Below are 23,476 nucleotides of genomic sequence, written 5' to 3'. Positions count from 1 at the left end.
TCATACCCACCAGGATAACTATAATCAAAAAATCAGAAAATAAATGTTGGTAAGAATGTGGAGAAACTGGAACCTTTGTACATTACTAGTAGGAATGTAAAATGGTGCTGTGGAAAACAGTCTGGCAGTTCCTCAAAAAGTTAAATGTAAAATTAGCATACAATTCAGCAATTTTTTTTTTTTAATTTTATTTATTTATTTTTTTCCCCCAAAGCCCCAGTAGATAGTTGTATGTCATAGTTGCACATCCTTCTAGTTGCTGTATGTGGGACGCGGCCTCAGCATGGCCGGAGAAGCGGTGCGTCAGTGCACGCCCGGGGATCCGAACCCGGGCCGCCAGTAGTGGAGCACATGCACTTAACCGCTAAGCCACGGGACCGGCCCAATTCAGCAATTTTAATCCTAGGTATAGACCCTGGAGAAATGAAATCATATGTCCCCAAGAAACTTGTACATGAATGCATATAGCATTATAGCCAAAAGGAAGAAACAACTCAAGTGTCCCTCAATGGATGAATGGATAAACAAATTATGACATATACATACAGTGGAATATTATTCAGCCATCAAAAAGAATGAAGAACTGGTACATGCAACAACTTGGATGAACTTCAAAGACATTATGCTAAGTGAAAGAAACCAGACACAAAAGATCACACATTGTATGATTCCACTTATATGAAATGTCCAGAATAGGCAAATTCATAGGGACAGAAAGCAAATTAGTGGTTGCCAGGGGATAGGGGAAGGGGGCATGAGGAGTGATTATTTAGTGGGTAGGAGTGTTCTTCTGAGGTGATGAAAAGTGTGAAACCAGAAAGAAATGGTAGTTGTGCAACACTGTGAACGTACAAAATGCCAGTGAACCGTACACTTCAAAATGGTTAATTCTATGTTATGTGACTTTCACTTCAATTTATTAGAAAAAGTCAATGCCACGTAAAGAAAAAAAGTAGAGGGACTGCTCTAGATCAGGGATTCTCAACCTCAGCACCACCGACACTGTGGCCATATCATTCTGTGTTGGGGGGCTGTCCTGTGTGTTGCAGGACGTTTAGCAGCATCCTTGCCCTCTGCTCACCAGATGCCAGTAGCACCCCCCTCCATTGTCACAATCAAAACATGTCTCCCGACATTTCCAAAGGTCCTCCAAGGGACAATATCCCCCCGCCCCCCGCCCCTAGCTGAGAACCACTGCTTTAGATTAAGAGACTAGAGACAGACAACAATCAAATGCAGTATGTGAACCTAGGTTGGTGTGGGGGGAGGGGACAGAAATGTAAAACCAAACAAAGCAAGATAAATGCCAGAACTGAAGTAATTTTTTACATTTGCAACACTCCTTTTCCCAGGCACTTGACCCCCATCCCTATGCTGGGGAAAGAGTATGATGGTGTAGCCCTTTAGGAAATCAATTTGACAAGGAGCCATATAAACAGTCATACCTTTCGACTCACTAATCTCACTTTTAGAAACTTACAATGAAATAAGCCAAAGTATGGAAAGAGTTTTTTACCCACATATGTTTGCTGCAATATTATATTGGCAAAGAACAGGAGAAAACATAAATACCCAGTCAGACTCCAGCTGGGTGGTCTAAGCCACATCCATAAGATGGGATGTTACAGAGCCATTCAAAATGCCGTTTATGAAAGTTTTTAATGACTTGGGAAAAGATATATTACACAGCTGGACAAAGACGGCAATGTGCACAATTATGTAATCAGTACAGCTCACAGGTCTATGAAAATCAGAAAGGACGAGATGGAAGGAGGCCCACCAATATATAAAAGTGGTACGTATGTCTCTGAACAGTGGAATTAAGCACTGATTATTACTTTCTTCTAAATTTTATGCATTATAATATTTTAAATAATTATATATTAGGTTTATATTCTGAAAAAGTATTTTTTATTATTTTCTTTTTTAGCTGACATTTTTCATCTATAAAAAACCAGAAGATACAAAATAATTTTTTAAGTCTAACGCTAAATATCAAAATCTTTTTGATATAGTCAAAACCTCAAAATACATAGCTGAGGGGACAGCCCAGTGGCGCAGCGGTTAAGTGCGCACGATCCGCTGCGGTGGCCCAGGGTTTGCAGGTTTGGATCCTGGGCGCGCACCAATGCACCGCTCGTGAAGCCATGCTGTGGCAGCATCCCATATAAAGTAGAGGAAGATGGCCACGGATGTCAGCTCAGGGCTAATCTTCCTCACACACACACACAAAAAATACGTATCTGAGATGCGATGGGACTAATGCTTTCTTTTCCCTTCATATACCTATTTGCTATAACTTAAGCATTATATATAGGTTGTCAAGCCATCAAATGTGCAAAAACATTTAATATTCAGGATCTGTGAAACTAAAATTCTGGTATACTCCCTCACAAGTCCTCTAGTAAACATTACTTGAGTCAAAATATAAACACAGAAACATTATAATTAAAAGTGAAATCGTGGGGCCGGCCCGGTGGCGCAAGCAGTTAAGTGCACGCGCTCCGCTGCAGAGGCCCAGGGTTCGCCAGTTCGGATCCCGAGTGCGCACTGACGCACCGCTTGTCAAGCCATGCTATGACGGCCTCCCATATAAAGTGGAGGAAGATGGGCATGGATGTTAGCCCAGGGCCAGTCTTCCTCAGCAAAAAGAGGATTGGCAGATGTTAGCTCAGGGCCGATCCTCCTCACAAAAAAAAAAAAAAAGGTAAAATCGTGAATGAAACATAAGGCCAGATAAGTAGATAATGGAATGTGGGAGAGCACTCAGATTACAGTCCATCCCCATATCTTCAGATGGGAACACGGAGCTCTGTTCCTGCAGCCCAGGAACGACTAGCTAGCACCCACGTAAAGCCACCGACCAGAAGACACAAAGGAGCTGGCTCACCTAAAGGTTGCTAACATGTTCCTGAACTCAGCCCATGTGCTTGCACAACCTCCAAATGGGAACGCGCCTCCTCCACGCTCAGGGAAAGGGCGCGTCCCAACAGCCCGCTGAGGGTCCTGACACGAGTCCCTTACTGCGCGGCACGGGCTCTGAAACAAAGGGCCAGCCACAGGCCTGAGCGCCCGGCAGCCTTGGAGCACGAGGCAGGGACAAGTGCACACACAATCGCAGGCCCCCAGCCCTGAGTGGAAAGCTTCACGCACAAATCCTGAACTGGCTCCACCCCCAGCCCTCCCTCCTCGTTAAGCCGCCAGCTGGAGAGGGAGAGAGCCAAGAGAGGAACAGGAAGACCACAGGCTTCTGAGCTGGGCAAGCCCACCACCACTCCCCAACAGCAGCGGTGCACACTGAGCCAAAATGTAAGTCACGCATGTAACTTTCAATTTTCTAGTAGCCACGTTACCACAGCACAAAGAAACAGGTGAAATTAATTTTAATTATTTATTTTATTTAATCCAATCTATAAAAAATATCATTTTAACACGTAATCAATAAAAAATTGATAAATGAGATCTTTCACGTTATGGTTTTCACATCAAGTGCATGTCCTTACAGGCCCAGCACGCCTCACCTCCCACTCACCTCACTCCAGTGGGTAGGAGCCACACGTCGCCGGCGGCCACTGTGTGGACAGTGCAGCCCAAGAGCAAAGCCCTCCATGGTGCAGCTGCTTACCTCCACCAGCCGCCCACATCTGGCCACCCTATGTCTTGCCCCTCTTCCCTGCAACCTACCCCAACACTGACGGAGGCCTGGACTTCTGAAGACACCCAGCCCGCCCTAACTGCCCCCAGCTCCAGAGCCTTTGACAACTGCCTTTCATAAGGCAAGCATATTAACTAGCACTCAAAATCTCCCCGTCTGCTCCAGCAGAATATTGCACCTTATCCCTATCTCTTCCCTCCAAGGACCTTCCACAAGTCAGGGTGGTGCCCTTCCTGGCCACACCAGGCCAGACACACACCCCAGCCCTGGCCTCCAGAGCCTGTCCTCCTGCCCTCCAGGCTGTCCTGGCACCCTGACTTAACCCCTGCCTGGACGCCTTCTATCCCCACCTCAGCTAACCAAGATCCACATGGCTCACTGCAATCTCAGCTCCTTCACGGCTATCCCAGTACACTATCTCCTTCTCTGAAGTTTTCTCTATTTACAGATGAGCAAACTCCTAGGCAAAGCAAGAACATTAAGGGGTCCAGAATACACCACAGTGGCATAAAAATTATTTTGAGCAAAAGGCATCTGAGTTCCTGACATCCTTGATTTGCTTAAAAGCAGAGCCTCCCAAAAGAATTCCATTGCCATAAATCCCCTCCTAGGAACAACCAGGGAAGACTGGCTCTTATCACCCAGACTAGAAGTTGGCACCACATCTAAACAGACATTGTCACAAAACTAACACATCTCCCATTTATTCTCCTAAGGGTCCCATTTATCTTTCCTAAAAGTCATTTGTTTTCCCATAAGTGCCCTTTCCCTCCTCCCCACTTCCTCTATTAAGAGGTCATTTGTTTTCTGTAAGTTCCCTTCTCCCCTGTCCCTTGCCCTATTAAGATGATATACAAGCCCCAAATTCTAAACTCTCAAAATCTGTCTTTCTCTTGCTAATCTGTCTTTTGTCAGTTTCATTTGCAGGCCTCTAAGCACTAAACCTACAGAGGGCAGAGGAAAAGTTTTTCCTCTCCAACAGACTCAAATAAAGGCAATATTTTTAAAGATGTTATTCAAGTTTCTTAAAAACAAAAATAAATCCATGCATAATTCTACTACCCCATCACAACTATTTTTATTCTTCCTCTTCCCTCCTGGTCCTTGCACAAAGATAGGTATAAACTCTTGTATTCTGCCTATTCAGATATATTCCACAGATTTTCCCATTTCCAAATAGTCTTAATTATTTCAAAGGGCTGAATAATTAGTTGTATTGATACAACATAGTTGATCAAGCTCTACCCTCTGGTAAACCATTTAGACTTTTCCAATATTTTGCATTAAAAATAACACTACAGTGAATAACCCTGTGCACAAAAAGCTTTTCTGCGTATGTTAAACTATACTCTAGGATATATTACTGAGTGAATGAATGCAGTGCCCTGAGGTACCAGATCTGAGGTTAAATAGTTTGAACATTTTCATAGGTCTTGCTATGATCTTCTAGGAGGCTCTACAATCCACACGGCCATCAGAAGTGCATTTGTTACAACCAGGCCAGGAAAGGTATTACCTGTTTTGCCAACTTAAAACACGGAAAGAGAAGATGTAATTCACATTTGAAAAAAAATTAACCCAGCCTTAAAATCAAAGAGGAAATCGAGAGAGAGAGGGGCCAGTACACTTACTGGGGATCTCCAGGCTGGGGTGGATGGCAGCGACATTCCTGACCATGGGCGGGGAATGCCGGCCATCCACCAAGTCGGACTCGGCGTCCTGCGCTTCTCCGTGAATCACCGCAATTCCCAGTCGCAGGCGCTCGGCGAACGACTGTGCCCTGAGGGAGAGCATCAGACAGGTCAGAACCCGCATACCACCTGTTTTCTGTTAACAGCTATGGGAGAAACATCAGAACATAAATAAAACATAGCTTCTCAAAGGAATAGTGACAAAAGAGAATAAAATGACCTCAGTGTTAGAATCCAGGAGGACACCCACGTGGAGATCTGCCGACCCTCTGGCAGCAGGCGACAATGGCCCTAGTCTGCACTGGTCAGCTGGGTGGGCAGGACTAAGCTAACCAACCTCCTCTAAGCCTGTTTCCTCACTTGTAATTGCTCCTTCTACCTATCTACCTCCTTAAAAGTGAGAACCAGCCATATGAGACAAAGTGCAGTAAATATGCCCCAAGTATTAAGCATCCATTTTCTAACAGCTTTATTGAGATACAGTTATACTGTGGTGTAACTGAGCCACAACAAACTGTACATATGTAAACTGTACAAGTTCATAAGCTCTGATGTATGTATACACCTGTACAACCACCAGCACAACTAAGACAAGGCATATCTATCACTGCCAAACGTGTCCTTGTGCCCCTCTGTAGTTTCTCCTACCAGCACCAGGCAACCACTGATCCGCCTTCTGTTACCACAGTTTTACCTTTTCTAGAATTTCATAAGTAGAATCAGAATACGTAGTCTTTTTTCGGCCTTCTTTCACTCAGCATAATGTTTTGGAGTTTCATCCATGTTATACTGTACATCAACAGGTCATCCCTTTTACATTGCTGAGTAGTATCTCATTTTATGGGTCTATCACAGTTCATCCATTTACTTGTGGACTTTTGGGTTGTTTCCAGTTTTAAGCTATTACAAAACCGGCCATGAACATTTATGTACAAACCTCTGTATGAACATACGCTTTCTTTTCTCTGGGTAAACACCTAAGAGTAGAATGGCTAGGTCACATGGTAGGCATATATTTAACCCCTTAAAAAACGACAAAACTGTTTTCCGAAGTGGTGACACCATCCTACATTCCCATGAACGATGCATGAGAGTTCTAGTCGCCCCACATTTTCACCAACACTTGTTGTGCTCAGTCATTTCAGTGTTACCCATTCTAAAGAAGTACAGTGGTACTTCATTGTGGTTTCAATTTGATTTTCCCTCGTGATAAATGGTGTTGAACATTTTTTTATGTGCTTATTTGCAATTCATATATATTCTTTGGTAAAGGATCTGTTTCTCTTTTGTTAACTTTTATGGGCTGTTAGATCTCAAGAACTCTTTTTATATATTCTAAATATAAGTGCTTTATCACAAAAATGCTTTACAAATATTTTCTCCCAATCTGTGCCTTCTCTTGTCATTCTCTTAATAATGTCTTCTGAAGAGCAGTTTTTCTTTTCTTTTTTTTTTTTGTGAGGAAGATCAGCCCTGAGCTAACATCCATGCCAACCCTCCACTTTTTGCTGAGGAAGACCAGCCCTGAGCTAACATCTATTGCCAATCCTCCTTTTTTTTCCCCTTTTTCTCCCCAAAAGCCCAGTAGATAGTTGTATATCATAGCTGCACATCCTTCTAGTTGCTGTATGCGGGACGCCACCTCAGCATGGCCCGACAAGCGGTGCGTCAGTGCGCGCCCGGGATCCAAACCCGGGCCGCCAGTAGCGGAGTACGCGCACTCAACCGCTAAGCCACAGGGTCGGCCCCGAGCAGTTTTTAATTTTGATAAAGTCCAATTTAACATTTTTTTCCCTTATGAATTGCACTCTTGGTGTCATATTTAAGAAATCTTTGCCTAAACCAAGGTCACAAAGATTTTCTCCTGTTTTCCTTTGAAGTTTTATAGCTTTAGGTTTTACATGTAGGTACATGATTCATTTCTAGTTGATTTTTGTATATGATATGAGATAGGACTCAAAATTCATTATTTTGCACATGAACATCCAATTATTCCAACACCATTTGTTGAAAAGACTATCCTTTCTCCATCAAATTGCTTTTGCACCTTTGTTGAAAATCAATATTCCAGATACATGTGGGTCTATTTTCGGACTCTCTGTTCTGTTCCACTGATCTGTTTTTCTATCTTTATCCCAATACCACATAATCATGATTGCTTTAGCTTTATAATAAACCTTGAATTCAGGTAGTCTTAGAGCTCCTACTTTGTTCTTTTTCCAAGTTGTTTTGGTTATTCTAGGTTCTTCACATTTCCACGTGAATTTTAGAATCAGCTTGTCAATTTCTACAAAAACCCTGCTCACATTTTGACTGAGATGGTGTCAATTCTATAGACCAATTTGGGGAGAACTGATACCTTAACAATACTGAGTCTTTTGACCTGAACACAGTACCTTTCTTCATTCATTTAGGTCTCCTTTAACTTCTCTCAGCAATGTTTTGTATTTTTAAGAGTACAAGTTTTGAACATCTTAGATTTATCCATAAGTTTTCACTTAATTTGATGCTATTTGGTTTTATTTTTCATTTCAATTTCCCATTGTTCATTGTTGGTATACAAATACAACTGATTTTTGTATACTGATTTTGTATCCTGCAATCTTGCTAAACTGATCTATCGGTCCTAATAGCATTTTTGTATATTTCATCAGATTTTTCTACATAAATAATCATGCCACTTGCAAATTAGAACTGCTTTACTTCTTCCTTTCCATACTGGATTCTTTTTCTTTCTTTCTTTCTTTCTTTAATTGCACTATTCAGAACCTCCAGTACAATGCTGAATAGAAGCAGGGGGAGCAGACATCCTCATCTCGTTCCTGTTCTTAGGCAATCAGTCTTTCAGCATTAAGTGTGATGTTAGCTGTGGGTTCTTCATAGATATCTCTTATCAGATAACGAAGTTCCCGTCTAGTCCTCGTTTGCTTAAAGTTTTTATCAGGAATAGAAATTGAATTTTGTCAAATGCTTTTTTAGTCTACTGAGATAATCATATGGTTTTCCTTTTTCAGTTTATTCCCAAATGGTCATGGTATATTATCCTTTTTATATATTGTTGGATTCAATTTTCTAAAATGTTGCTTAGAATTTTTCATCTATGTTCATGAGGAATATTGGTCTGTTTTTCTTTTCTTCTAATATCTGTGTCTGGCTTTGCTATCAGGGTAATGATGGCCTCATAAAATGAGTTGGGAAGTATCTGTTCTTCCTCAATTTTCTGGAAGATTTTATGTGCGATCAGTATTATTTCTCCGTTACATGTCTGACAGAATTCACCACTGAAGCCATCTGGGGTAAACTCTTTCTTCTACCTTTGGCACCACATGCACAGTAAATGTTCAAGTGCTTAAGGATCCAAAAGGTTCTCCCAATCTTGGTTTTCAAACATCAAAAATTCAAAAGAAGTTCCTAACAGTTCACAAGAACAGCTAAAAACACTGGGCTGTGGTCTTAACTTAGGGATTAAATTGAATCCCATGTGTACTATCTGTACTAGACACAGCCAAGGTATTTAAATGCCACATGAATAGCAGGGCACTTGAAAACACTAAATACTGTGTCCTAGTGGGAATAGAAACCTACCCTCTACCCAGGCTTCCTGTATGTACTATACAACTAAGGAAAGCTTTGTTATACTGTTAGTAATTATTTCAAAAGATTTAAATTCATCCTTCAATCTTTCTATTCCATGATACTTTCTTATAAAGTTACATTTTGCCTCTCAGCAGAAAGTGTGCTATCATTACGCAGCACACAGTTAAGTCTTCTGTGGTATTAAAAAAAAAAATCTCAAATGCGCATAAGGAAACATCTATTGATCTGGCCCTATCTGTGATGAATCTAATTCATATTTCCAAGGAAAAGACAGTAAGGCTTCACAGGAGCAGAACTGTACTGCATAATCTGATACAGAAAAGTGTGTGTGTGTGTTAATATTTTTACTTAGGAAAAAGAGGGAGAGTTATCAAGAGGGAGAATATTTTAATAAAAATTGCTAAATATCCTGAGATTTAAGATGTAGTATTTACATAAATTCATCCTTAAAAAAAATCGAAAATAGTTTTTAAAGAAATTCTCAGAGGAAAAAATGTTCAGACAAATACCATGGCAGAGTCTTCACTAGCTTCCACCCCATCCTAACCTCATGGAGACTGGCACACAGAGAGTAGCTCCTCCTTCAAATTCAAGATGGCTGTGCAGACAAGACTGTTGTCAAAAGAACTGACCTCTTAGTTATCCTCTAAGGAGGTCTTTTCATTAGAGGTCTGCCAATTTCCAGAATGATGCTGTTTTAATACTACCAACCTCTACAAAATGCAATACTTTCAAGATAAATGAAATCATTACCTGCACGCTGATGTTAGTTTCTGGATACTTTGTATCACTTAGTCATGTAACTTGAATTGCCACCTGCTTCCAAAAAGAACCAGGATGGTTCCTGTAGCTCAGATTGTTTTATATACTAACAGTCACAGAGGAATTCCAAAGTAACTTCATCTTGCTCCTGGCTGTACAATTATAAGGGTTAATTCAATTTACATCATGAGTCAGAACAAGACACAGGATCTCAGTTTTTTTTTTCTATTCAGTTATTCTGTGAAAACAATCCCAAACAACTCATTAAAGCAAGTTCCGCTTCTTATTAAAGCAACACTATATTCTCAGATGACCTCTTTTATTCAAAACAACTGCTCATTGTCAAAGAACTCCATAACGATAGCTGCACATTTAGACCTACTCAACAGTAACTTCAGAATTCTAAGGGCACTAACCACCACCGCTCCACATAGTGGTATTTAACTGCTGGAATCCTTCCCTATATTCTTTGGTGCTTATTACACCTCTGTCCGATAAGCAGAGCAGGTATTATCCTCCTTTCACTGATGAGAAGGCTGAGGCCTGCTGTGACTGCCTTGACCAGGGTTCTCACAAACACTGGCTAAACCACAACTGGAAGCCCATGTCTTCTGACTGCTAGTTTAACTATCTTGCTGCTGCCTAGGTGTCTTTTAATCTAACTTTAACAGCTTTCTAAGGTTACGTACCAAATGAAAAACTTGGAGGAGGAAGCTAGAAACAATCACAACAAAAACGGCATGTTGCTAAGCCAGAAAGTGCCATCTCAAGCTCTAACTCCAGATACATGTGCAAATCAGGGCATTAGAATAAAATAAAATCACCAGAACATAGCTATAGGAGATGCAGACAGCCACGAAATCAACTTCACTACGTTAGATGCAACTGACCACAGAGCTCTCACAACACTTTCAACGCAGGGACCAAACTCCCAGGCCATAACTATACTATTACCTCATCCTTACAAAACTTATTTAGCCTTTTGTAGCAACCATCTCCATCCTAAAACATTTATTTAATGCAGTGTAACCTACGTGGACTCAATTACAGAAGCTGGGAACAAAAAGAGGTTGGATCCTTCATTCCAATCTACCTAAGGACCCACTGGCTAAACAGCACATGGGGCAGTCAGCAAGCTCCAGGGGAGAGGAGGGACGTATGCGCTGCTCGCCACCTGAGAAAACTGAGGTAGTTCATTCTATCCACAACAGCATGGAATGGCACTCACATACGTACCAAGTGAAGACCGAGTGAATGGGCAAGTCAACCACAATCATATTTCGCCAACACCCAAATCTCATAATCACTGGTGTGGAAAGCACTCTAAGAAGCAATTAAGTTGTGCTACTACCTTACAGTAAAGAACATACAGCTGGGCCGGCCTCATGGCTTAGCAGTTAAGTGCGCGCACTCTGCTTCTGGCGGCCCGGGTTCGTATCCCAGGCGCACACCAACGCACCGCTTCTCTGGCCATGCTGAGGCTGCGTCCCACATACAGCAACTAGAAGGATGTGCAACTATGACATGCAACTATCTACTGGGGCTTTGGGGGGAAAAAATAAATAAATAAAATTATAAAAAAAGAACATACAGCTGAATCACCTTGGATAAGTCTCTTCATCTCCTTGGGTGTGTTTCCTCAACTGTGAGAGACAATAAATGCTGATCTCCTAGGTAGAGAAGATCAAAAGTGATCATGTCGATGTCTTAGTCAGTTCTGGTTGCTGTAACAGAATACCACAGACTGGGTGGCTTAAACAACAGAAATGTATTTCTCACAGTTTTGGAGGTTAGAGGTCCAAGATCAAAGCATCGGCAGATCAGCACCTGGTGAGAGCCCGCTTCCTGGTTTGCAGACAGACATCTTCTCATTTTATCTTCGCACAGCAGAGAGCAGAGAGCTAGAGCAAGCGCTTGTGTCTCTTCTCATAAGGGCACTAATCCCATACCTGAGGGCTCCGCCTCCATGACCTAATTACCTCCTGAAAGCCCCACCTCCCAACACCATCACACTCAGGGCTAGGATTTCAACACAGGAATTTGGGGGCAGACAAACATTTAGTCCACAACAGCAGATAAAACGTCCGACACTAAAACAAGCCCCTAAGGGCATCTTCCTGGCCTTCCTGGACCTAGCACAACAGGCTCTCAATAAACGTCTGAGTGGATAAGTGACAAACATCACTGTAGTACTGAAACTGAGCAAAAGACTACCACAGGGATAAAAACGCTACCACTCCTCCATCCATCATCAACACTTGATGTTAGAAGTAAACTGAGGAATAAAGAAGTTACCAGAAGCCTACCCAGATGGGCAAGTCTTCATCAGATGGATGAGAAAATTCATCATATTCTTCTGGTATTTAGTGGGAAAAAGTTATCAAAATACATTGCTGCCACTTCTGCTCCTGCTAAGATAGAGTACTCTTCCCACTAAGTACAACTAAAACCCTGGATATTACATGTGAAACAAACATAAGAAGACTCTACTGGGAGCCAGCCCCGTGGTGTAGCGGTTAAGTGCGCGAGCTCCGCTGCTGGCAGCCTGGGTTCGGATACCGGGCGCGCACCTACACACCGCTTGTCAGGCCATGCTGTGGCGGCATCCCACATAAAGTGGAGGAATATGGGCACGGATGTTAGCTCAGGGCCAGTCTTCCTCAGCAGAAAAAAAAAAGGAGGAGGATTGGCATGGATGTTAGCTCAGGGCTGATCTTCCTCACAAAAAAAATAAAAAGAAGAAGACTCTACTGGTGGAGAGGAGAGAGCAGACTGGTTAGCGACCTCGGGACCAGAGGAATGACTTGCAGGGGCATCCTCCGGGCTTTCTTTTTGCCTCATTATCCCAGGCTTGCAGCTGGAGAAGTAGACAACCCCAAAATGCCAAAAGGCATAAACAAAAAAGCCCAAACAAAAGCCCACTCTCTCTAGCCAAAGGACCAAGAAAGGATCAGGCTCGCAAGTCAGAAAACTTGAAGACAAGCCATGCTGCAGCGGCGTCCCATATAAAGTGGAGGAAGATGGGCACGGATGTTAGCCCAGGGCCAGTCTTCCTCAGCAAAAAGAGGAGGATTGGCAGATGCTAGCTCAGGGCCGATCTTCCTCACAGAAAAAACAAAAAGAAAGAAAGAAAACTTTAAGACAATAACTGTTCTCCAGCCCAACACCACAGAAACTGGCTGCACCCCTCCCCCACATGAGCAAAGGCCAAGTAGAGGGGCTATACTTCTTCCCTTGTCAGCTACAATGATGCACCCCAAAGCCCCTGAGGGGGTGGTTTAAGATAAGGCCAAGCAGGGAGCTGGGACTTTTATCCCTACTCAGACGTAATGAGCCCCCGCCCCCCACTGCCAGCGGAGAGTGAAACCTGGACTTTCACCCCAATTCAGCAGTAAAGAGGTGCCTCTCCCTCCCCACTGAGTTGGTATCAGACAAGGCCTACTGGACTCAGGGCTTCCACCAACACCCAGCGGTAACAAGGCCACTCCACCCTGATGTCGGTGGAGGACCAGCAGGGAGCTAGCACCCTCACTTTCACCCACTTCTGATGGTTTAGATCTGACTGTTACCACAAAGCTACAGTAACCAAAACAGTGTGGTACTGACATACAGACAGCAGAACAGAACTGAGAGTCCAGAAATAAACCCAAACATCTACGGCCAACTGATTCCTGACAAGGGTGCCAAAGTCATTCAATGTGGAAAGAACAGTCTTTTCAAAAAAGACTGGACAACTGGAAAATCACATGGAAAAGAAAGAAGCTAGACCCCTACCTCACTCCATATACAAAAATTAAGTCAAAATGGATCAACAACCTAAATATAAGAGCTAAAACTAAACTATTATGAGAAAACATAGGGGTAAAACTTTAGTGACCTTGGAGTTAGCAATGGATTCTTAGATATGACACCAGAAGCACAAGCAACAAGAAAGCTAAATTGGACTTCAAAAATATTAAAAAATTTTGTGCACCAAAGGACATTATCGAGAAAAGGAAAAAATCTACAGAATGGGTTAAAATATTTGCAAATCATATATCTGATAAGGGTCTAGTATCCAGAATATATAAATAACACTTACAACTCAACAACAAAAAGACAAACAACCCAAGTGAAAAATGGGCAGAGGACTTTACAAGACATTTCTCTAAAAATACACCAAAGGCCAACAAGCACATGAAAAGATGCTCAACGGCATTAATTATTAGGGAAATGCAAATCAAAACCACAATAAAATACCACTTCACACCCACTAGAATGGCTATATTCAAAAACCAGAAAATAAATGTTGGTAAGAATGTGGAGAAATTGGAACCCTCGTACATTGCTGGTGAGAATGTAAAATGGTGTAGCTGCTCTGGAAAACAAGTTGGTGGTCCCTTAAAACAGTAAACACAGAATTATCATATGACCCAGCATTTTCAATCCTGGGTATACATCCACAAAAAACCAAAACATGTCGACACAGAAACTTGTTCACAAATGTTCACTGCAGTACTATTCATAATAGCCAAAAGGTCGAAACAACCCAAATGTCTGTCAATGAATGAATGGATAAACAAATTGTAGTATATCCACACAATGGAATATTATTCAGCCATCAAAAGGAATGAATTACTGATATATGCTATAATATGGATGAACCTTGAAAACATTATGCTAAGGGAAAGAAACCAGACACAAAAGGCCACATATTGTATGATTCCATTTATATGAAATACCCAGAATAGGCAAATCCACACAGACAGAAAGCAGATTAGTGGTTGCCAGGGGATGAGGGGAGAAGGGAATGGAGAGTCAATACCTAAGGAGCACAGGGTGTTCTTCTGGGATGATGAAAAAGTTCTGAAGTTAGAGAGAGGTGGTAGTTGCACAACATTGTCAATGCACTAAATGCCAGTGAACTGTACACTTTAAAATGCTGTATGATTTTCACCTTAATCAAAAAAAGTATATCAGAGGAAAATAAATTACTAAATTAAAATGAATTCAGCCTTTGCACAAATGCTTGGAAAAAATGTTCAAAATATTCATATTCCAAAATGAGTCATGGTTTACTATGACTTAATCAAGGGACAATGTGAGACTCCGATGATGGAGCTTCTTGAAGGAAGTGTGGGTGGGCATAGTCTGGCCTGCTCTGCGAGGTTGGCTCTAAGGACATGGCAACTTCATGGTTTCATCATAAATGTCAACTTAATTTACCCAACATACAAAATATTATTATTTTATAATAGAAAACTACTTATCTGTCATACCTTTTAAATCAATAGCTTACTATGTGCATAGTAACAGTCTGTGGGCCCAGGATGGAGGTACCTATGCTTTTTTTCATTCCACAGGACTCAACAATGGTCCAGTGAGCAAAAGTATTCAATTGTGGGAAATAATTTTAAAAGATCTTTTTTAGGAAAAAGACTTCATTCCTACATTGGATTTTGCTCTTTCCCTCTCCAACGGAGTGGCTTCTCCAGGAAACATTAGTATCTGAAACCCTCTCAACCCAACCACAATTTTAAGGACTCATCAGTTACTCCAGGTCACAAGTAATTCTCAGCACTGCCCCAGTCGTCACCTCAGGGTGTTTCAGTTTTGTAAAATGTCACCTTCTAACACAAACCAATAAGTGTCCTCTCAGCTGGATACAATTCTGTTAATAAAGCACTGAGGTTTTTTGAATAAAAGGCAGTAAACCACCACAAAGTATATTCATCAGTATTTTAAACGCCAGCTTGGAAGATCAACGACAGGTGGCTGCCAATCTGGGAAGCACTAGGTCAGGTTGCCCCACACTCGGATGGCTTTGGTCAAGACACACGACTAGCAGTCACAGACTGGGATTGAAATAAAAAGAGGAAAGTAAATCATTACTTAATAAATGGAGTTGGCAATCTTTTAGACTATCAATCCACAGAACAAAAATCAGGGACACCAGCAGGAACCACTGAGGCAGAATCCCGAGCGCCAGGGATCGGACTGGGGATGCAATCCTTGGAGGCAGATCCGAGGAGCAGTCAGAGCTCCCACCTACCTCTTGGCCGACGCTGGAGATTTGGCCACAATCACCGCATTCCTGTAGTCTGGGATCTGGGACAGACAAGAGGTGGGGGGTTACCGCCACATCTCCACAACACTATTCACAGCAACATGCGAACTCAATAAAAAGGAACATTTTGATAGACTCAAAAATGTCATCTGGTCACTTGAAAGTTTTCCAAAGACAGAAAAAGTTCGAAGTAAATTTCTCCTTTGGAAAAATGAAGAAATGCCTGCCTAGGAAAAAAATATTGTTAAGGTATGAGCCTCACAGACTTCTTTAAAGAAAAACGTAGGGCTAATAGTGATGCCAGCACACACTGATAACGTGGGATAAAGGCGTTTTCATCAAGTCAACAGGAAGCCCTCTCATGAATCCAGTTACATGTAATTTCATGGTGCAAGGACAACATCCACCCAACCTGAATCTGAGGTAACCGTCAAATTCCAGATTAGTGCGCTCCAAACACACCATGATTTAAGCTGTCTCAGTCAGGGCAGACTAAAGAAACCCACCTGTTACAGGACAGTCAGCCCAGTGCCGCTTCATCCAGACAGCAAGAGCCCTTAAGAAAGTAACTGCAATACCGGTCTACACTGGAGTCTTTTACTGTTGAACATCTGAAGTGATCTGTGCTGGTGATGATTATACCTGAAGATACACCCAGTATCAACCTCTGAGAGTTTACAAGCCAGAGCCAGTTTCAAGCTGAGCAGAGGTTTGTGGTTTCCAACTTCATCTGGGCAATATTTTCAAATTATGTTCTTGAAATTCAATCACTTCAATTAAAGTGTATTATTTCATTCAAATATATCCCCATTGCTTCCTACAATTATGCAGATCAATGAATTTTAATATAAGCACTTAATAACATCTAACACCTTGGACAATGCCTAGCACATAGGAAGCATTAAGTAAATACTCAGTAAACGAACAAAAAACTGATTGATTTGAAGAAGATTCTATTATAGATACATCTAGCATAAGCACATGGATCAGGTGTCTCTCCAGGAAAGCTTAATTTACCCCACCCTATCAGGGAGTAAGGCAGCAAAAACTATTTTCATTTACGCACTTTCTTCATTTTTGCTGGAAGTCTTTCTAAATGGTTTTATGTACTTCCTTGCCTCATCAAACATCATCAAACAGCACCAAACCCAGCCAAGAGAATAAATAAAAATCAAGGAAACAGTTAATAAAGCAAATAAAAGGAGACTTTAAAAGAAAGGACTCTTTAATAAAAACAGGTCTACTGTCTCTTCAGGGGTTAAAACAGAAAATCATAGGCATAAAGAGAGCGCAAGCTCTTATGGAGGCGGAAGTTATTATGGTCCAAATAAGAACTCAGCAGCTGGCTGCCTGATGGCAGAATGGACACAGCTGAAGAACAAACCTGGGCATCAGGCCAAAGGATTTTCCCACAATGCAGTATATGAGAACACAAAACTTGAAAAAATATAATAAAAAAGTTAAATAATATAGAGACTAGATCCAAAATTTTCAACACCTAATAGTTACCAAAGGAAAGAATAAAAAAAAAAAGAAGGGATGAAATAAACTATAGAAAAAAAAATTCCCAGAGAATGAGGGACCCACTGAGTATCCAGCAAAATGAATGGAAAAAGGATCCACCCAGACATGGCATGCAGAAACTCCAACACCACAGCAAAAAGATAAAACACTATCTTAGATGGGGGAAATTCTGCACCCCCCAAAAAGAACACATGCTAAGATGCCCAATCACACTAGAAATCAGGGAACTAAAAAATTCAGATAATATAGTATTGTTTTGCCCACTAAATTGGCAAAATTAAGGGCATGGGGAAACAGGTACTATCACATGCACTGCTAGTGGGAGTGTAAATTAATACTATCCATTCTGATAACTGGAATTTTCACGATATGTATTAAAATATTAAATTTTCAGAAAATTGCAATTTTTGTAATAGCTATTAAAATATTAAAAATGTAGATACTTTCCAATTAAGCAATTCCACTTCCTAATATATCTCAGAAAAACACTAATCTAAGTACTCAGAAAGGTTAAGTACAAGAATTTTCAATGCAGCATTACTTAAATATTTTTTGAAAATAAAATATTTCACTTAAAAGGGTGAAAAAGTAAAACAACCTAATATCCAATCAAGAGGGAAATGGTTGAAAAAACTGTGGCTCATTGAAACTTGTGCTTTAAACATCTAAACACGTAGCTATTTATATTTAAATTAAACTTAAATAAAATGAAAGATTCAGTTCTTTAGTCACACTAGGCACATTTCAAGGACTCAGTAGCCACATGTGGCTAGTGGCTACTGTACTAGACGGCGGACAGAACATTTTCACTGTCACAGAAAGTTCTGTTGGACATCGCTGATCTAAACTAAGGAATACTACGTAGCCATTACAAAGAAAGAGGTAAACCTATGTATCCCAGCAGGGAAAGACCTCCAGATACCAGCATGAGAAAGGAAAGAACAAGCTGCAGAACAATGCAAATATGTCAATTTTTTTTTTAAAAAGCCCCCACAGATCAGTATCTCTAACTGTGTATTACAAACAAGGAGGTAAACACACAGAGAAAGACCCGAGAGCATACAGGACACAAAGCAGGCTGGTAACAAAGGCCACCCTGCAGAGGGGCCCAGGACCAGGGTGGCGGTCCAGGGAAGCCAGGCCGTCGCAGGACTGCCAGCACGTCTGTACACAAACACGCATTTCCCTACACTGCATCATAAACATAAATGTTCATTTTCACTTTTTAGGAAAAGATTACTCTTATTATCAAGTGGAGGGGAAAAACACACTACACATCATACAAGTCTGACTTCCAAACTCTATCGTAATTGTCCCCTGAGGCATTAAGGGAAAACATCATCAGGGCCACATGTGGAAGCACAAAGAATCAAACTGCCCCACACCCAACACTCCTCTGCCATACCCCTTGTCCCTCATTTTCCATTTCCTGACATATCTCATTTCTGTGATAATGAGAGTGGCCTGATATAAACACACTAAGAAGAACACTGGGAAAAACAAAAGCAACCCCAGAATCAGAACCAGGATAACTCTAAAAGTTCCTATTTAAAAAATTGATGAGATAGGATGGGATCTCTACGCGCAATATAAAACTACACTTGTAGCCCTTCTCTTCCTTAAAAAATCCTGATACAGACCAATGATTACTACAACTATCACTACAATACTTTGTCATTTTTTAAAAACATGCACTATATTTATCAACACCCAAACCATTTTTTGGTCATGTTTTAATACGCCTACAACTTGGATGTCTTACAATTGGTAGTGTCCTACAGCCGCTGTCGGCCCAACAACAGCTGCGACGTGCTTTGTTACCCCTTCACACGCGGGGAGGAGGCTGAGGCATTCCTCAGGCCCTCGTTTCAAATGAGTCACAGGCACTGTCGCTTCTATATGCACTGGGTTTAACCGGCATTTAAAATGACTCCAGCAAGAGTTCACTATGATTCAGCATTAAAAGGAAAAGTTACCGTGCACGCAGAGAGACACGGGAAGAGGGCAGCAGGGTGTAAATCTCACATTAGTGAATCAAATGGTCATCACTGGAAGCACGACCACAATTCCATGGTTCCTCACGAGGCAACAATCAAATGCTTTATGAGCCCTAAGAAAGGAAGACTCCCCTAAAAAAGGTAGAGTTGTGAAACGAGTGAACCTGAAAAGGACGCCTAACACATGCAGAGCAACACAACTGCTGGCAGGAGAAACTGCCAAACCCTCACAACAGACGACAAAGTCTCAGGCCAATGAGCATCTGACTAGGACTCCAGCAGAGTGCGTCAATTCCAGTGACCTCAAGAGAAACAGTATGAGCTGTCACACAGGAGAGTGTCAGCATCACAACTCGCAGAACAGCCTCACTAAGTGACATAAAGGCATTGTGTCACAGTATAATTGGCAGTGTTTTCTTCCTTCTTGATGACATAAATAATGTAAACCTTACTGATGGCACCTTAGATGCAGTAAAATACGGTCTATTTACCTCCTGCTCCAGAAGCCCTAATACATGAAAACAAAAGGCATAAAACAAGCACACTACAGAAAAGCAAAGAGAACAAAATTCCTTTTTAACAGTGATCTCCCTATAGTATTTCATTTTTTATAGTCTGTTTTAATTTATTTTTATGAATGAAGGATTTATTTTTATGAATGTCTGGAGTTATCACTGTCAGCTCACCATCAAAACAAACAACCATTTCCCTAGTTTGCTGAACCAGAAACAGTACAAGAGAGAGTTCAACCCTGACTTGTTTTCAACGATAAAACCTAAGATGGGACTTCTCAAGCAGCAGGCAGCCTCGTACTGAGGCAGAGCCTACACCAAGGGCAACACGAGAGCCGCTGGAGCAGCTTTGCACCTGACCTCGGGACCAGCACGAGGGCGCTGCAGTCTTGACTCACCAGGCCTAGGGCGCCTCTCAAGAGGCGCTACTGCCATTTATGCCTCGAGACGTCAGCACACAACACACCGGGCACCTTGAGCGGAAACTGCCCCCAAAATCACAAGATGTAAACATCAGCCTATGAAAGTCTACACCGACTGCTCTATTTCTTCCAAAACTATAGGTGTCTTTATCTAGATGGTTCTTAACTGGACCACATACTACATGCTCAAGGCTCACCCTCTCACTCTTCTCTCTGCCTGGCCTCCTTTTCCTCCCCCATCAAGACATCTGCCATTGCTCACTCACCCTCTCTTTCTCTCACCTGAGGATCATATTCAGGTAAATTATATTCTATATTATTTTCTGAATTTATTAGAGTTTGTATGTTTTTTGTATATAACTTTAAAGAAAACAAGTAGAATATTTTATATTTTTCTCTTTCAAAAATACTTAAATTCATTTTCACTAATGAGGGTCTACGTTAATTGCTGGAGGATGGGGAAGGCCTGTACTCTTGACAGAAAGAAGATGCTCAGAAATCTACAAATTGCCATCTTTTAAATATAATATTGTAAAAAGAGTTCTCTGGAAAAGTTACTAAAGACAGAAATAATTCATGTGAGGAAAACAGTTCCTAAAAGAGCAAAATAGCTAACTGCATTATAAGTTAACATTTAAAAAGGCGTCTTAAACAATAAGGCACAAAAATGCTATCATATCAAAGAATAACAAATATTACTAGATTAAAATGATATAGTATGTCTTATTTGTTCCAGGAATACGAGTGGTTCAAAATGAGAAAAACCAATCATTGTTATATACTACGTTAATAGGATGAAGGAAAAAAATCCACATGATCATCTCAATTGATGCAGAAAAGCACTTGACAAATCCAATACCCTTTCATGATAAAAACATTTAGAGGGCCTGCCCGGTGGCACAAGCAGTTAAGAGCGCACCCTCCGCTATGGCGGCCCGGGGTTCGCAGGTTTGGATCCCGGGCGCGCACCGACGCACTGCTTGTCAAGCCATGCTGTGGCGGCATCCCATATAAAGTGGAGGAAGATGGGCATGGATGTTAGCCCAGGGCCAGTCTTCCTCAGCAAAAAAAGAGGAGGTCTGGCAGATGTTAGCAAAGGGCTGATCTCCTCACAAAAAAATAAAAATAATAAAAAGAAAAATTTAGAAAACTAAGAATAGAAGGAAACTCCTCAACATGACAAAAGGTATTTATGAAAATCCTACAGCTAACATCAGACTCGATGATGAAAGACTGAAAGCGTTCCCCTTAGGATCAGGAATAAGACACGGACGCACACTTTCACTGCTGCTATTCAACAATGGATTCAACAATGTACCGGAGGTTATCTAACAGCTAGAGCTATAAGGTAGTAAAAGAAATAAAAGGTACCCAAATCGGAAAGGAAGAGGTCAAACTGTCTCCATTTGCAAATGATATGATGTTATACTAGACAACCCTAAAGAATCCACATACAACACAAAAAAACTATCAAAGCCAATAAATGAATCCAGCAAAGTCACAGGTACAAGATCAACACGCAAAGATCAGTTTTGTTTCTATTCACCAGCAATGAACAATCCAAAAGGAAATTAAGAAAACAATTCCATTTACAATAGTATCCGAAGAATAAAATACATGGGAATAAATTTAACAAAGAAAAGTGAAAGACTTGTACACTGAAAACTACAAAGCAATGCTAAAAGAAATTAAAGAAACCTGAATACATGGAAAGTATCTCATATCCATGGTTGGAAGACTTAATATTAAGATGCAATACTACCCAAAGTGATCTACAGATTCAATGCAATCCCTATCAAAATTCCAATGCCCTTTTCTGCAGAAACAGAAAAGCAAATCCTTAAATTCATATGGAACTGAAAGCCAATTTCAAAACTTACTATAAGGCTATACAGTAATCAAAATTGAGTGTGGTGCTGGCATAAGGATAAACATATAGACCAATGGAATAGAACTGAGAGTCCAGAAATAAACCCAAACATCTAGGGTTAATTGTTTCTTGGCAAGGGTTTTTTGACAAAGCCATTCAATGGGGAAAAAATCGTCTTTTCAACAAACGGTGCTGGAACAACTAGACACCACATGCAAGAGAATGAAGTTAGACCCCCACCTCACACCATATATAAAATTAACTCAAAACGGATCAACCTAAATATAAGAGCTAAAATTATAAAACTCTTAGAAGACAACATACAGGTAAATCTTAATGACCTTGGATTTGACAACGTTTTCTTAGATATAAGAGCAAAAGCATGAATAACAAAAGAAAAATGGATAAATTGGACTTCACCAAAGGTAAAACCTTTTGTGCAACAAAGGACACTATGAAGAAAGTGAAAAGACAAACTACAGAATGGAGGGAAATATTTGCAAATCATGTATCTGATAAGAGTGTAGATTCCAGTATATATAAAGAACTCCTACAACTCAATAAAAAGACAAACAACCCAATTAAAAATGGGCAAAGGATTTGAATATTTACTGAAAGAAGACATACAAATGGCCAATAAACACATGAAAAGATGCTCAAAATCATTAGTCATTAGTGAAATAACAAATCAATCAAAACCACAATGAGATATCACTTCACAACCACTAGAATGGCTATAAGAAAAAAAACCAGAAAATAAATGTTGGTAAAGATATGAACAAATTGGAAATCTTACACACTGCTAGTTAGAATGTAAAATGGTACAGCCACTCTGGAGAGCAGTTTGGTAGTTCCTCAAAAAGTTAAACATAGAATTGCCATATGACCAAGTAATTCCAATCCTAAGTATATATCCAAGAAATGAAAGATATGTCCACAGTGAAAACATACGTTCCCTTAGAAACTTGTACACAAATGTTCACAGCAGCACTATTCACAATAGCCAGAAGGTAGAAACAACCCAAATGTCTATCAACGAATGAATGGATTAACAAAGAATAGTATATACATACAATCGAATATTATTCAGCCATCGAAAAGAATGAAGTCTTGATACATGCTACAACGTCGATGAAACTCGAAAGCATCAAGCTTAGTGAATGAAGCCAAACACAAAAGGTCACATATTGTATGATTTCATTTATATGAAATATCCAGAATAGGCAAATCCACAGAGACAGAAAGCAGATTAGTGGTTGCCAGGGAGGTAGAGGGGAGAGAAGAATAAGGAGTGATTACTTAAAGAGTAGAGGGTGTTCTTCTGGAGTAATGAACAAGTTTCAGAACTTGATAGAGGTGATGGTTGCACAACATTGTAAATGCACTAAATACCACTAAAC

The 23,476-nt window shown here is 40.8% G+C and overlaps 1 protein-coding gene across 6 annotated transcripts in view; it reads right to left on the bottom strand.

The window, feature by feature from the left end:
- Positions 1 to 23,476, bottom strand: part of PRPSAP2 (phosphoribosyl pyrophosphate synthetase associated protein 2) — a 50,271-nt gene that overhangs the window by 9,615 nt on the left and 17,180 nt on the right. For all 6 annotated transcript variants that reach the window (XM_058559567.1, XM_058559562.1, XM_058559565.1 and 3 more), the window contains 2 exons: positions 15,737 to 15,792; positions 5,287 to 5,435 (listed from right to left, as the gene is read on the bottom strand). In XM_058559567.1, coding sequence (XP_058415550.1) covers positions 5,287 to 5,435; positions 15,737 to 15,792 — 205 coding nt within the window. The remainder of the gene's footprint in view (positions 1 to 5,286; positions 5,436 to 15,736; positions 15,793 to 23,476) is intronic.

The sequence above is a fragment of the Diceros bicornis genome, chromosome 18, assembly GCF_020826845.1.
Source record: "Diceros bicornis minor isolate mBicDic1 chromosome 18, mDicBic1.mat.cur, whole genome shotgun sequence".
NCBI classification, from domain to species: domain Eukaryota; kingdom Metazoa; phylum Chordata; class Mammalia; order Perissodactyla; family Rhinocerotidae; genus Diceros; species Diceros bicornis.
This window is presented reverse-complemented; position numbering and strand designations above follow the sequence as displayed.